Raw genomic sequence first — 15,617 nt, forward strand, 5'->3', positions numbered from 1 at the left:
GCCCAACTGGTCTTGTGCAATATTTATGCTTCCTTTTCCTTTTACTGACCTGAGGCTGAAGTTTGGATGGCAAATGTGGCATAACTAACCCCAGTAAAAGTGCTTGGCTAATTAATTACCAGACTGTGTTGCTAACATTAGTGATGGTAATATCCTCTTTATATTTTTGTTTTTTAGCTGAGAAGCTCATTCAAACAAGCATTCAGTAAAAAGAAGTCAGCCAAACCACCTTCTCCCCACTCGGATATTGAAGAGCTCACAGACTCTTCACTGCCATCGTCTCCAAAGCTTTCTCATGGTGCAAAACAGGCCAGTGTTTCTTCAATAATGCCATCTCAGTCAGCATCTGAGTAAGTTTATTTAGAAATTTTACTGTACTTTTTAAAGGAAAAACTTGGTTAAAAGCAAATAAAAATATTCTTTCAAAGAAACATATTACTGTTTAATTGAAAATGTCTTTTGTTCAAACAACAAATAAGACTTGCATACATTTTTCCTTCACTATCAAGAATGGTATTCTAGGGTAGTATGTGGCCATCAGCCATAATTGTTTACTATCTTATGTCCCCACATCCTTAAATTGAACTAAAAGGGTAAATAAAATGTATGCTCAATGCTATATGTATTACGTATAGTCGAATTATTCAGCACTCAGTTATTTCCTGACACATCCAGTGTACTTTTGTTTGTGTGTGTTTTTTTATAAAAATTTATACATCCTGAATAAAAGGCTATTGATGCCTGTCAATACTGTTTTCCAGTCTTTAATTACCTGATTATCAATTGCTTTCTTTTCCCTTACTGGAATCAGTATTACTTTTTTTAGCATTAAAACTGGATAGTATAGAACACTATTAGTTTTTACTCTTTCATGCTCTATTGGTTTGCAGATAAATATATTGACTTTGTGGTGCCAGTATTCTTGTTTAGTTTACTCTTAATTTACTGGTGCTTACATTTTTCTTGGGAAATGCAGTTTGTGTTGTGGATGCATGCATTGTAAACAAATTTAACAGTGATGAAAGACTCTGGTGGCACAGAGATTAATACCACTTCCTCAAAGCTGCAGGTGGCTAGATTTAAATCTCTGTCTTTTCAAATTATGCCCATGTTAAAATTAATCTTTCTGTAGGTAGTTTTGGTTTTCCACCCATATTCCAGAGACATGTAGATTAGGTTAATATACGAGTTTAAGTAAGTGGGTTATTGTGTGTGTATGTGTAAGCTATAATGGCCTGGCATCTCATTTAGGTTGTTTCTGCTTTGCTTTAAATGCTCCTAGGACAGGTTCCTCACCCACGAATCTGAAATGAATTAAGGCTCCAACTTTCCTGCAGCCCTGCTTTGGATAAGCAGATTTGGATGATGGATGGAAGGAAGGATGAATGGGTTGTAAAAAAATGCTGAATGCCTTTCATGTAGTCTTGCGTGCCAGACATGATTTTCTGAGCATGCACATCTGGGGACAACTCGCTAAAAATTTTCTAGTGATTTTTGGCAAAATTTTTGATATGCTTGTAGGGTTCATAAAACATCTTCATCCAATTTCCTCCAGTCCTTGCACTTTTAATATTAAGGGCTGCTGTGACCCATTTCTCCTTATGTATTAGAAAAAAAAAAGTAAAATAACTAAGGAAAGATGGGGAGAGAGAAAAAAGAAAATGAACAAAAGTCTTTACAGTGAGGAAATTAAAATTGCTGTTATCAATTCAGGAACTCAGTAGTACAAGGTAACTGAAGCTTATTGATTGATATATCATAACAACAGCAAATAGAGTTTAGCTTAGCTTTTTTGTCTGTGGATATGCAATGTGTTAAAATGATGTGGTTATATTCTGGCATGGCATGTTTACATTTACAATTAGACAGAAATGTTAACTCAGTTATTTGGTTAAATGTACAGTAAGTCATTGGATGCTATTCAGTTTCATCCGTGGGTTTTCCCCTTGTAACAGGTTATGTCTATTTGTAACACACATTTATATGTTTAACAGGAGTCTTTTTAGGAGTCTTCATCACTTAACAAGTTTAGACAAATTATACAGGGAAATTGTAGTTTCAGACAGAGGAACAAGGGAAGGAGGGAGCCAATAAATATACAGTAGATTGATAGAAAAATGTCTATTTTGAAATAGCTTTTTCAATCCAGAGGTGTTCTATATGGTATATCAAATGCTAAGTCACTGACACAAGGTCTGTCAATGACTTTTACAAAGGCCATAGAGGATCAGACATCTCCACCTCTTGTTGTTTGATGACTAGCATCTTTTGTGTTACTAGTTGTTTCCAGCATTACACCAGATACTATTGGGGTAGACTCTGGCCTCCATGACCCAGGTTAGGATTACCCTGGTTTGATATTGAATGGATAGATGTCCTATTTATAAACAAATTCGTAAGAATTCTGACCATTAATCATTTTAGATTAAGCCCAGTATGTTTTAAGACAACTTTTCTTTAGTGATTTCCTGCCAAAAGAGAGATGTAATAGTATACTGTCTTTCAGAACTTCCCTAAAAACATAACTCTCCCACCTATCCACACTGTTCATCAGTACATCAGTTGGCAGAAGTTTTAAATCATCTTTGAATCATATTTTATCGTCTTTATAATATTTTGAATCACAAGCTTTGGATGTGGTGCCCTTTACACCTCTCTTCTCATACATATTGTTTCATTTGGCAAATGTGTATATCACTGTAATGTTAATGGTAAATTCACTTGGTTCTTGTTTAATTTGAAAAGACTTTTTACCCCCTATAAGCTAACAGTTTAACAGAATTCTCTTAATGCTCACCTGTATCTCTGGTGTTATAATAGAATAATCTGATTGTAGGTAGACAGTTGGATAGAAGCATGAACTGTTAGACTGGAAGGTATAAATGCATATAGTTTTCTGACCTAAAGTCACTCTGCAATTTGGAAATCCATGACAAACATAGCTACAATTTTCATATTACCAAAAATGATACTGAAATTGTGCTGATCGGATTTTACATGTTATGAATTGATTTTCTAGGGTACATTATGTTGGATGCATGGAAACACCACATAAATATAATATAATGGATTATAATAAAATTGCACATGCCATAATATGATTTGAAGTTTGAAATATAAAATTAACTGAAATGTTTATTACTTATCCTAATTTGTGACATTAGGCACACATTACAAGACAAGTAAGTAGTCTTGATTATCATTTTGTATATAAGACCTGATAAACAGGACCTCACTGGGAATTTGCCTTTTTACTTAAGTACTGACTTCCTATATTGTTCTGGATAGAAACTCGGATGAAAATCAGATGAAAGAAAATCAGGATGCCTCCTGGACACCTCCCTGGTGAAGTGTTCCGGGCACGTCCAACCGGAAGGAGGCCCCGGGGAAGACCCAGGACACGCTGGAGGGACTATGTCTCCCGGCTGGCCTGGGAACGCCTTGGGATTCTCCCGGAAGAGCTGGAAGAAGTGGCTGGGGAGAGGGAAGTCTGGGCCTCTCTGCTTAAGCTGTTACCCCCGCGACCCGACCCCGGATAAGCGGAAGAGGGTGGATGGATGGATAGAAACTTGGTTGAGCAAGGCACTGGAAACATTTCTTATTGATTTTGGTCCATGCTATTTCATCATCCAGTTCCTGTACATTTTTTATCCGTACATTAGTGCTTCAAACTTCTTGTTTCCACTTCATCACATAGCTAATCTGGGAATTGTTCAGGCCAATGTTGTAAACTGAAGTCTCTTGTCATGCACATTGAAACTAGCCTAATGTATGTTCTGTTACTTTGTACATTATCGTGCTGGAATTATCCAGTTGAAAAAGGATAATAAAGGAATGCCCATGGTCAGCAATGATGTTTATATGGTATTATTCAGATAGGACCTTCCCTTGCTGTAAATCAAGATTATTTTAATATGAGTAGAGTTTTGTTAAGATTATGACTGTTTTTTTGTAAGTTTACCACACTGTGAGCTGTAAAATCTCTGTATTGCAGTGTGTGAAAATACCAGGAGATCATCAGTTTCTGAGATACCGGAACTACCACATCTGGTACCAATAGCTAACGTGATGTAAAAAATATACAGAAAAAGGCAGTTAAAGGGATGTGGTCCAAGATGGATGCCCTGTTTAATTTTGGTGACATCTGGTTAGTATAGTAGCGTGACTTTCAGAATCAGAGCTCCGCCAGGATGCCTACCTCCATTCCAAGGTTAAAGAGGGAAAGCAAGTCGGCAACTGTGCCACCCTTTTCTGATTTCCCTGCTTTTTACCTGAACAGTGACTGTAAAATGCTCTCTAGGCTGAGCTCTTGACCTTTCTGATGTTTGGTTAAACATTAACTAATACGTCACTATACAGTATCTGGATCCTATATATGCTGCTATATGAATGGTTGTTTGAAGGAGCAGGTTACTGTATTTGCATTAATTACTGGTTATACTTAAAAAAGTAGTCACTGTACTATGTATCTGTTTGTGTATGTGCGTATATTCACAGCACATTCTATTTCATTCAACATAACATCTAAATGCTTAGCTCTAGTGGCACTGAACATTTATTCTTAAGAAACAACTTTTAAAATAGATATGTGTTAAAGTAAAGCTTTAGTACAAGTATAGCATGAATAAAGACTGTGTATGTACCATTCTTTACTTTGGCCATCTGCAGCAGGGTTGGGATTTAATATACAAGGAGAGTGATTAGATATCAGAGCTTTGCCCAAAGCCTCCTGATGTTGTGAGCATTACCTGGTTCATTGACTGTGCTTGCAGAGTCTCCCAGTGGTATAAGAATTAGCTGCAACAAAATGGTGATGAAAGACCAGAGATTGTCGAAACAGATGCCTGTGAGTTTTAAATGCTCCAAACGAAATGTCCCCAAATACTTTTAATGCTCTGCCTTTATTTCAGTTTTTACTTGAGTTCTATAAAAAGTATTTAACAGTCAAGGAAAAACGTATGATTGCAAAAATTAAAAGCTGTTTTCATCTACTTTTTTAAACAATATTAACAGCCCTTTACTGTTTATTTATCATACATATTTATATTACATAAGATTAAAAACTCAAATGTGATTTCTTTTTATGTAAAGGATAACCTGCATTTGATTATAGAATTTAGATCATTCCCACATTAGATTATTCCTCATGCTGTAGATTGAACCATCGATATATTATTTTCAGCTGTTACATTTAGAAAAATATTTCACACAATTTAAATGTTACTCTTGTTACTCTCAGAACTGTTGAGTCAATCACAAGACACAATATAGTTTTAGTGAGTACTCTAGAATCAAAGAAATTTCTGTCACTAAGTTTTAGTCACTGTCATGGTTTAGACACAATATAACTAGGCTGGAATGAAATGGAAAATTAGTTGTTTTTTAAAAATGAGTGTCACTGCTAATGTTTATTTACTTTCATAGTTTCTGTTGTTAATTACATAATGCTACTTAGATATTATTATGAAGAGTGATGAAGGTGGTCAAAATGTACAAACCTGTGTTTATTGGTGGGTTGACTTGCCAATTAACCCTCCCAAATACTATCACAACAGCACCCCTCTTCTCACCTTCCTTTTCTCTATCATCAATCTGGACTGTCTTCCTCCCACCAATATGCCGTTAATTCTCTCAGATCCTTGCATTTCCATACTCGTTGACTTTTTGACAGGGAGGTGGCTATGCCCATTCTGGGCATATTTCCATTTCATCCTAGAATAATCCATCTACTGAGCACTGGTGTCTATGTGCATCTAAGCGGCCCAGGGTTCATAAAGTGTCAGATGTTGGTAACCCTCTCTTCATAAACCAACAGCACAGACATTGCTCAGGTGTTTACTCAGAATCACCCATGGAGGATTGGTAAAAATACAAAACTTAACCCCAAACGAACCGGATATTTCCTATCTATTGGTAGTAAGTCAAAATCAGCTAAGTCTGCTGTGCATTCTTGAAGAAATTTGCTATTCATCCTAGCTGCTTCTTCACTTCAACTGAGTGGTAAATAAAATTCCCCAGCATTTAAATCATTATGTGTAATCTAATCATTAACAATAATCCAACCACCATGGTGTCAAGAGCCCATAGAATCAGGTATTAATTGGATTATTTAATTATGTGAACTGTTGAGTTAGGATAACATTGAATGTAGATGATAAAGACCTCCCCTTTCTATTTAGGGATGGTTGTTCTAGTCTGAAATGGCTGGTGATGGCTTCTTTTACACCTCTTTTAAGCCAGTCTTCTTCATTGTTCAAAAAGGGTATTTTTAGTAAAGGTTTGTTACTTACTGACTTTTGATGTTACTGCAAGGGTCATTAGTGCTGTTATGACGTGTCAACATAATCAGAGTAGTTGATTATTTAAATTCTTTGGTTGGTGCAACATACGTCAGTGCATCACATTTTTACCATCTTTCAAGAGATTAACCAAGGAATGTAATGTTATCTAGGTGACGACTTGCTCGACACCAATAGCGTTACCTCTGGCTCGGGTTCACCCTACTAATACTAATACATCAAGTGCGTCAGTTTATTTTATGTGGGCTGCTAGTATGGATGTCACATTGATATTTAGATTGGTACTACCCTCTTGCGTAACCTCAAATATACAAATAACTTAAGATGGCACAATAATATTTGAGAAAAATGTGAGTAAAGACATACTATGAAAAAGGCTGCACAGTGTTGATGAAACAGCACCACATCAACACATTGAAAAGAAAAACAGCAGAACTCATGTCTGGCAATGCTGTGTGTTCAAGAATTTCAGCAGGCAATTGGGAGAAAACATGCTTATTAATGAAAAAAATGAAAAAGCCCACTCAGACACACAGGACTTTATTACTTCCAGTTGTATCCCTTTACGATTTATGATTGAAAGCACAATCAGATGTGCTCAGCCTCAGATGTGAGTTTTAACTGTTTATCTTATTGTGTGACACATTTACTACAGCAGATGAAATGACAGAGAGATTTTAATACAGTGTCCTACACAGTCCCAATAAATGAATGGGAGCTTTACATTCGTTCTTTGATTGTAATGAGCACATCTACACGTGTTCATCTGTGCATCCATCCATTTTTTAACTGGTGGATACAGTTCAGGGTTGCAGGTGAAACCATCATGCACGCATCCACTTACACATACAGGCATAGTGGCAATGATGATAACAGTCATAGCGATTAAAAATCGAGGCAAATTTCAAACAAAGTGGCTATTTGGCTTCTCAGCATCAATGATAAAATGAGCTGTTCCATTTGTTAATACTAATATGAAATGTATTTAGGATTTCAGTGCTTGAAGCACATCTCCCAATTAATACAATATGTACATGTACAATACAGCAAAACAGTGTTGCTTCACTGCTGAATATGAATATGCAAACACTAAATCTGTGTTACTCATTGGTTTTTGAGGGCAAACTAATGTTTATGAGCATAACCCCTAAAATGTGAAGAACATAGTAAAAGCATATGTCATATACATTTTTTTGGATAAAATCTTATAGCAGCATAACTAAGGCATGTTGAGGGCCAGAAAACTGTAATGATGGACCAGAGCTGCCATTATCTGTTCAAGAGCTTGTGGAGTAAATCCTTTCTACACCTACTCTTCATATTATGTTCAATAATCACTACATGTGGTTTAGATCATTAGTGTGCATTTTAGTCTAATAGTTTAGAGGTACAGTATATTCTGTGCATATTTATACTATATTTGAAGATATCTATCTGATATGTTTGATTGTTTGACTAATTTACTTTTACTTTAAATCCACTAAAACCAATTTACTTTTTCTTGACTAAAATTAGTTTACTTTTTGTCGACTAAAAGTAGACTAAAACTAACAATAAATGACTAAAATGGGACTAAAACTAAAACACAATTTAGTCAGAAGACTAAGACTAAAACTAAATCAAAATGTATCGTCAAAATGAACAATTGTGAAATGGCGTATCATAGCGGCACAACAGCTATCATCGGAAGCATTCTGGAGTTTTCTATGAAGATGCCGCCAAGACCATACCACAAGTTGCAATTACTTTTGTTAGATTGGATTGGTAAATTGCTGCATTCTACAGTGTTTATTTTTCCTGAGAGCTAAACTTCATAAAGGACACATCACTTTACTCTCACTTTACATTGAGGTTTTTTTTTTTCGCCCAAGTTATATAATCTGAAGTTATACTTGATAAGTTGTGTAGAAGTGATCTTTGCACTATTGTTGGACTGCTAAACAAACAAGTTTGTGTGTTATTGAAATCTGACTCAAACAAACTCCATTGTTTTTTGATCTTGTGTTTTTGCACTTATGTTGTACTGCTAAGCAGCTCTGATCGGTAATACCTGCACTACTTTTTATCAAATGTTGATTCATGAACTGAAATGAATTTGATTTGGAAAGATTTAGAGTTTGCATTCCTTTTTTGCACTTTATTACAGAATTCAATGTTGATATTCTAATAATAAAAGTTTTTCATGTTTGCTTTTTGGAATTTGTTTGATTTTTAACAGAGTAATTCAAAATTATTATTGCTGACCGACAAGGTTGTTATATGTTCTGCAGCTTTATTCAATTAAAAGAATTCAGAACCACGGGATGGCTTGTTGCATGTGCTGTTTACCTCCTCCATCTATATACTATAATACACATGCCATCCCATAACATTTAAAGTAACAGATGTCTCTGTAGATGCTACAACTTATTTATTAGTTTAGTCACTGAATTGAAAAAATAATCACAGTATACAAATAATAGTCATTTGGTTCACCCGTAAGTATCATACACATACCTCCCTAGAACATTTTTATAGTTCCCCTTCCTAGCTTCTTCATGTTGGATACAATGGTGAATCCATGTCTCAACCATGTGTTTAACTACAACAACTGTCCTTGCATTTACAGTATTCGTTTTTTGATCAGTTAAGTGACTTGTTTGGGGCACACAATAATATGTGATTTCACTGCTTAATTAGCCTACCATATTATCCCTTCAGCCACATTTTATAATGCAAAACTTTGCTGTAATGTTAAGCTGATTTATCTTCTTTGTCAGCTTTAGGTTTAAAATATATTTAACATTAGTCATAGCCTTATTAATTGAAACTGAGACTGTAAATATGTTAATATTTTTATTTGTGTCTTGCAGATAATAATTAATTCCATCAGTAATTAAACGTGATACATTGTGCCAATGATCACAGCTGTAAAGTTGTTTGAAAAGTATCTGTGAACATGGTCCTGACTTTAGACTTATGAAACAAGGATGAAATATTCAGTTCAAAATATTAGTTGGTGCTGCTTTGGGCTTTCTGTGTTAAATTGTCCACACTGATACAGATGCAGCTAACCATATCTCACACTGGTTCATTCACTTTGTGATCGTCTTCTCTGATACACCATAGTGATCTGCAATCTGTTATATTTTTAAATCGTATATAAAAAGTGTTCTGTTGGCTATGCTTGAATATTAAAGGATGGGTGTCTAGAGCAGGTAACTTAGTCACCTGAACTGGCGTGTAGCCTAGTCTGATCCACCAGTTCTTAGATGTTTTCAAAAATAGATTCATTGATGTCGTAGTTTAAACGGGCTGTCAACATTGTAATCTCTTCTGATAAATCATCAGTTTTCTCTCATATAGATGATAACTTTGGCAGAATCCATTTTATTGGCAATAGTAAACATTTTTCTAATTAATTCTTGTGCTATTTCATTAACCTCTATGTCCTGCACAGATGTATTAAATTAGGCAGGAGCAATCTAAAGATGATGATTCACCAATCAAAGCACAGTATGTGCTTGAGCCCTCCCTCTCAACTTTAAAGATTGAAAGTAACAATTTTATTTTAAGCTGTTTTTCCTGATGCATTTGGAGGAATATTATGGACAAAATCAAATAAATATGTAAGCAATAAAAAACATGTTTTGTGACACATTTATTTATGTTCACATTTCATGACATGTTTATTTATTTATACTGACATTTCAGAGTACTTTAATTTATTTATTTCATTTTGCCCAAAATATTCCTCTATAGAAGTTACCTTTCTGGCTAAGTATGCATTAAGTTTTTTCTTAACTTATAGCTGTATCAAAATTCAGTTTACACTTGATGTGCTTCATTCTCAACATTATAGCTATTATTTTTCTTTTGTTTATCCATTACTTGTGCTTTATTTTCCCTGTGTCTTTAGTGAGTGTGACTGCATTAGCAAATCCTCACCAATTTGGATGCCAAAGAAACGGCAAAATGGCAATGTGATCTACAAGCACAGATCTCGGTAAAGCAGTATGCTGCATGCTGAGGACAGTCAAGTGTGGAGTGCTTTAAATTTTTATTTTGTGAATACACCCATGATTTTTTTTTTTTTTTTAAAGAAAATACCTAAGCGAGTCACTACATTTTAAAACAATGACAATTTTGTAATGAAGTTTTGTATATAGTGGAAAGCCACAGCAATATAATAAATCTTAGTTAAACAGAAGATAATTTCTTAAGAGAAAGTTTTGAATTGTCTGGATGTCAATTAAAAAGAGAAAGAGAGAGAAAGGTAAACAGAGAAAAACTTTCACCTCCTTATTCTATTATCTCAGTATTAAACTTTAAAAGAAGTAAAAGAAAGTAAAATTTTATAAAGAGAATGACTAGAGACAGTAGCAATGAATGCTTCAAAATTTCTACATTTTCTAACTATTTTTCAACAATAAGAAAGTTTCTTTAGCAAAACAAATAAAAATGTAGTGACTCAGAGGTATTTTATCTGTTCTAACCCAAAAGCTATATTCTATAACAGTTATCAGGTTTGTATTAACAGTATAGATTTATTATTCCTAAAGAAATTAAATGTATTTGTAGTGTTGTAATCCTTTGTGAAATTATCTAAAAGTTGGTTTTATGATCATTTAGTCAATAGCAACAAAAGGCTGCGTTACCAATCCTCGTTCAGTATTTGCTTAACACATTGCACGGAATCATCACTTAACATAGGGTGTATTTTTATAGATGTTATTGAGTTTTCATATTATTTTTTAAAGGACGAGAATACAGCTATTCTATAGGATTAAAATAATAGGATTCCAGTATATATGATTATCAAGTTTTATCTTGTCATGTGATTGTAAGCATTAGTAAAACCCATAGTAGGTGATAAAAGTTAGGAAACATAAAATAACATTTAAGGTAATATTATGTTTATCAAAGAATTTTTGATTAAGAAAATAGAAGAGTTCAGCCTTCTAATTCATGATTTGTTCATAAACAGTTTTAACTGCACTAACTATGCATTAAACTTTGTTCAATTTAATTTTAAAATTTTCAAAACTGAAATGTGTGGTTTTATGGTGCAGGTGTTAATGTTGCTGCCTCATAGATGCATCATCTTGGATTCACATGTGTGGTTGTGAGCTTTTCTTCTGCATCCATGCATATTGCAAAATGACCCAGTGTAAGTGGGCCATATAATAGACTGGCTCCCTGTTCAGGGTTGTTTCCTATCTAGTGTCTAGACTCAGAATTGGATTAATGGTGAGATCACTCAGATGATAAATGTATTAAAATTCAGAAGCCCCACTTGATTTTAAACATGTTTCTCTTCTTGTTCCCCTGGGTGATGTACCTCTTATTCCCCAAAACTTCAGCCACTTTTCATACCCAGCAACGAGGCCTTGGTCCACTCAGTTCAAAACTATAGGCTTGAAGAACTCCTGTCAGTCTTTAAACTCAAACAGATTTTATATTCTAAGCTAACACCTGAATTACTTCTGTGGACACAAGTATTCTATATAAATTCAGAGATGCTAGTTCATAATGACTCACACTCATCTCAGAAATTTCACTTCTGAAACTCTTATGAAAAACAGTGAGGGATCATATTATCTCTCAAACTTTTCGTCTTTGGTTTTTAGTATGAAGCCACAAAATTGTGACGGTCTTGCTTGCTAATTGCTAACACAAAGACTATTCAGTAGTAGGTCAGACATTGCACAGGATGAACTGCAATGCTTTTTTGGCTACACATGGGTGGCAATGTCATACTCTGGGCAGCTAGTCCTTCATAAACAGTAACACAATGCCATTTTGTAGTCTGTATAACTTCTTAGGGCCTCCTATTATTCTCCTGGCTACCTGCCCATGCATCTGGAGATTTTATTTCCATACTAAACATCTTTTCGCACTGGCACATAGAGATGCGTGCCGGCTAGAAATGTGGTCCCTTTTCAATTTTTGACTGCCCTGTCTTCATTCCCATGCCACATGTGGCTTTGATTTTACATATTTGTGTGTGTGTGTGTCAGTGTCTACTGTATATATGTGTTAATATATACATATACAGGTAGTCCCTAAGTTACGGACATCTAACATACGACTTACGAATGGGGCCACAGCTGCTCCTTCATCTGTCTGGGGAACGCGACGCAGACTCCTCAGTAATTGCTGTTCCATCATCTTCGGTCTGGACGGGGTAATTTCGCTGCTTGCGCAGAGTAATGTCCCTCGAGTGGCTCTGGTTGATGAATGGGGCAGTGGTGGGTGATTCACTACCAGCCTATGGCTGCACCCTGTTCATTCTCTGTGGGCAGACGCTGCAGGCAGCATACTGTATGCAAGTGGAGGTGACTGTGTGGTGGGCGGGTGGTGAACCACCCCTCGCCGCCCCCATTCATTCTCAATAGCAAGCCTGCTTGTACTGTTATGTACATAGCAGGCAGTTGTCTCTTGTCAGGACACCAGATGTTCTGACGAGGTGTGCCTTCCTACTGTTATAGTGTGTACAGTGCTGTGCAGAAGAGCTCTTCTTAACCTTTGTCTTCACCCTTCAACAATATCTCTGAAACACAAATCTAATGCAAGTGCTGGTGATACAGTAAAGAAGAGAAAAACCATCACCATTGAAAATAAAGTAGAAATAATAAAAAGTTCAGAGAGAGGTGAAACTCCATCATTCATTGGCAGAGCACTTGGCTACAGTCGGTCAACAATAAGATTTATTAAAATAATGTACCTGTTCTGACTTACATACAAATTCAACTTAAGAACAAAACCTACAGTCCCAATCTCATACGTAACCCGGGGACTGCCTGTATATATAATATACACTCACACAATATAAAATATTTGTGTGTATGCAATTAGTGCATATCACTTTAGAAATTATTAGGGACACCTGTTTAACCATCCACTTATCTTTTCATCCAATCCTTTGGCAGCAGCAGGTCAAACAGCTTCAGTTAATGGTAATGAAAAAATGTTTAGTTGATGACAAAATGTGATCTCAGTGATTTCAACTGTAGCATGATTGTCCATGCCAGATGGTCTGATCTGAGTATTTTTGTAGCTGATGATCCACTGGGATTTTTCCGTGCAACAGTCTCTAGAGTTTACACAGAAAAGTCTTGTTGATGAGAGAGATCAGAGGAGAATGGTCAGACTGGTTGAACCTGACAGAAAAGGTATAGTAACTCAAATAAACATTCTGTACAACTATGGTGAGCAAAAGAGCAACTCAGAACACAACAGGTTGAACTTTAAGGTGGATGGGCTGCAACAGCAGAAGACCACATTGGGTTCCACTCCTGCCATCCAAGAACAGAAAGCTGAGGCTACAGTGAGCACAGGCTGACCAAAACTGGATAGTAGAAGACTGGAAAACATCTTTTCTGATGAATCTAAAATTCTGCTGAGGCACACATATGGTAGGGTCTGAATTTGGCAGCAACAGCATGAATCTAAGCACCCAATTTGTCTTGTGCCAACAGCCCAGGCTGGTGGTGATGGTGTATCATGTCACAAAGAAAAGTAATCTTAAACCGGTTTAATGGACATGAAAATGACTTCTGTGTTCTTCAGTGGTCTTTCTAGTACCCAAGTCTAAATATAATAGAACACCTTTGGGATGTGGTAGAATGGGAAATTCACAGAAAGAATGTGCAACTGACAAATCTGGGAAATTCACAGAAAGAATGTGCAACTGACAAATCTGCAGACATTATGTGTTAGAATCATGTCAACATGGACCAAAATCTCAAAGGGATGTTTCCAGCATCTTGTGGAATTAATGCCTTGAAGAATTTTGAGAGCAAAAGGAGACAATATACAGTATTAGTATTATGTTCCTTATAATTTGCTCTTGGAGTGTACATCAAAATGTTTTGTGTCTGAAACTGAAGGTAGTATTTTTATGGCGCTGATTTTGTAAATGGCCAAAGATTAGCTCCCATGTCCTAAAGTGTGTGAATTAGAAGTCCCTAGCTTGTCTGATTTTAAAGTGTATATTTCCCCTTTCAGAACTAAGTCAACAAGAATGCCAAAAACGCAAGTATCACATATCATACTGTCATTGAATTTCTAACACTGAAGAACATTACGCCTTCAGAGATTTGTTCTTGCTTAGTCAATGTTTACCAGGGCCAGTTCCTTTCATATGCTACAGTTAAGAAATGGACAGCAGAATTCATCTCACAAAGATGACTCAGGGTCTGGCAAGGCTTCAACATTGGTGTTAGAACAAAATGTTGCCGCCACAGAGCAAACTGTAATAAAAGCTAAAAGAGTGATGATGCATGAGATAGCAGAACTATGGGGAATAGTTGTGGCTCATCTAAGTCAATTCTTCATTAATAATTAAGCATAAGGAAGCTATGGACACATTGGCTCCCAGAATGCTGACCCCTGATGTTCCAAAGAGAATCTTAAGCTAATGAATTTGCACAGGGAGACATTTAAGAAGCTTACAATAACTGGGTATGAAACTTGGATAAATCCCTATGACCCTGAATTGAAGTAATTGAAACAATGGAAGTATGTTTATTCTCTTATTCACCATAGCAAATCCAATCCAACAGAGGTGTTTGCATAATTATTTAAAATTGACTACTCCCAAATAACATAATTTTATGCCTTTTTAAGTCCCACATAACTGGTCAGTTTATACTGATTTGCTTTCATGATAGAGGCAGTCAATCAGGGAAAATAAAAAATGAAAGCTGTCAGACATGTCATTCCGCTTCTTCAGAATGTCTGCACTGACACTGCATGTATTGCAGAAATTGCAAAACATTGGATTTAAAGAATGCTACAACCATCCTATTCTAACCTGACCCTTTGCGGCAAGAATGGTTGCATAACCAAAGGAATTTGTTTTGAGTGGCATAGAAAAGCATTTTAAACTATAAAAAGTATAGTAGTATTTATGGGGTTTATTTGTATTTCTCTAAAGAGACTGATATATTTGTATATGTGTGACAGGCTGTATTTAACAGGTATCTTCAGTTTGGCAGAAAAAGGTTACTTATGTAAAGTACTGCAAAATAACAAATAAATAGAACACAAATAAAACCCTGAAATTAAGCATATGGATTATCCCCTTTTAATAAGTGAGGTGGTTTGCCCACTTTTTCTCCTGAATGTACATGAAAAATCATACTGGCCTCATTTCCCATACTTATCTTAAATACTCAGCCTGGTAATGACACATATCAGTGATGTGTAATTCATTTTGGATTTACTACCAGACCAGACGTGCAATCACCTCTGAAGTCAAGAAATGGCTGACATATGGCATGTGTAAATGACAACATGACATGCTCTCAAAGACCCTGGTCTCCCTGAATCCCC

At 35.8% G+C, this 15,617-nt stretch overlaps 1 protein-coding gene across 9 annotated transcripts in view; it reads left to right on the plus strand.

Moving 5' to 3' along the window:
- Window positions 1–15,617, plus strand: part of nav3 (neuron navigator 3) — a 544,841-nt gene that overhangs the window by 505,213 nt on the left and 24,011 nt on the right. For 6 of the 9 annotated variants that reach the window (XM_039761717.1, XM_039761719.1, XM_039761718.1 and 3 more), the window contains 2 exons: window positions 178–350; window positions 10,198–10,284. In XM_039761717.1, coding sequence (XP_039617651.1) covers window positions 178–350; window positions 10,198–10,284 — 260 coding nt within the window. The remainder of the gene's footprint in view (window positions 1–177; window positions 351–10,197; window positions 10,285–15,617) is intronic. The other 3 variants (XM_039761722.1, XM_039761723.1, XM_039761724.1) reach the window with 1 other exon arrangement.

Source organism: Polypterus senegalus, chromosome 8 (assembly GCF_016835505.1).
Source record: "Polypterus senegalus isolate Bchr_013 chromosome 8, ASM1683550v1, whole genome shotgun sequence".
Taxonomy (NCBI): Eukaryota; Metazoa; Chordata; class Cladistia; order Polypteriformes; family Polypteridae; genus Polypterus; species Polypterus senegalus.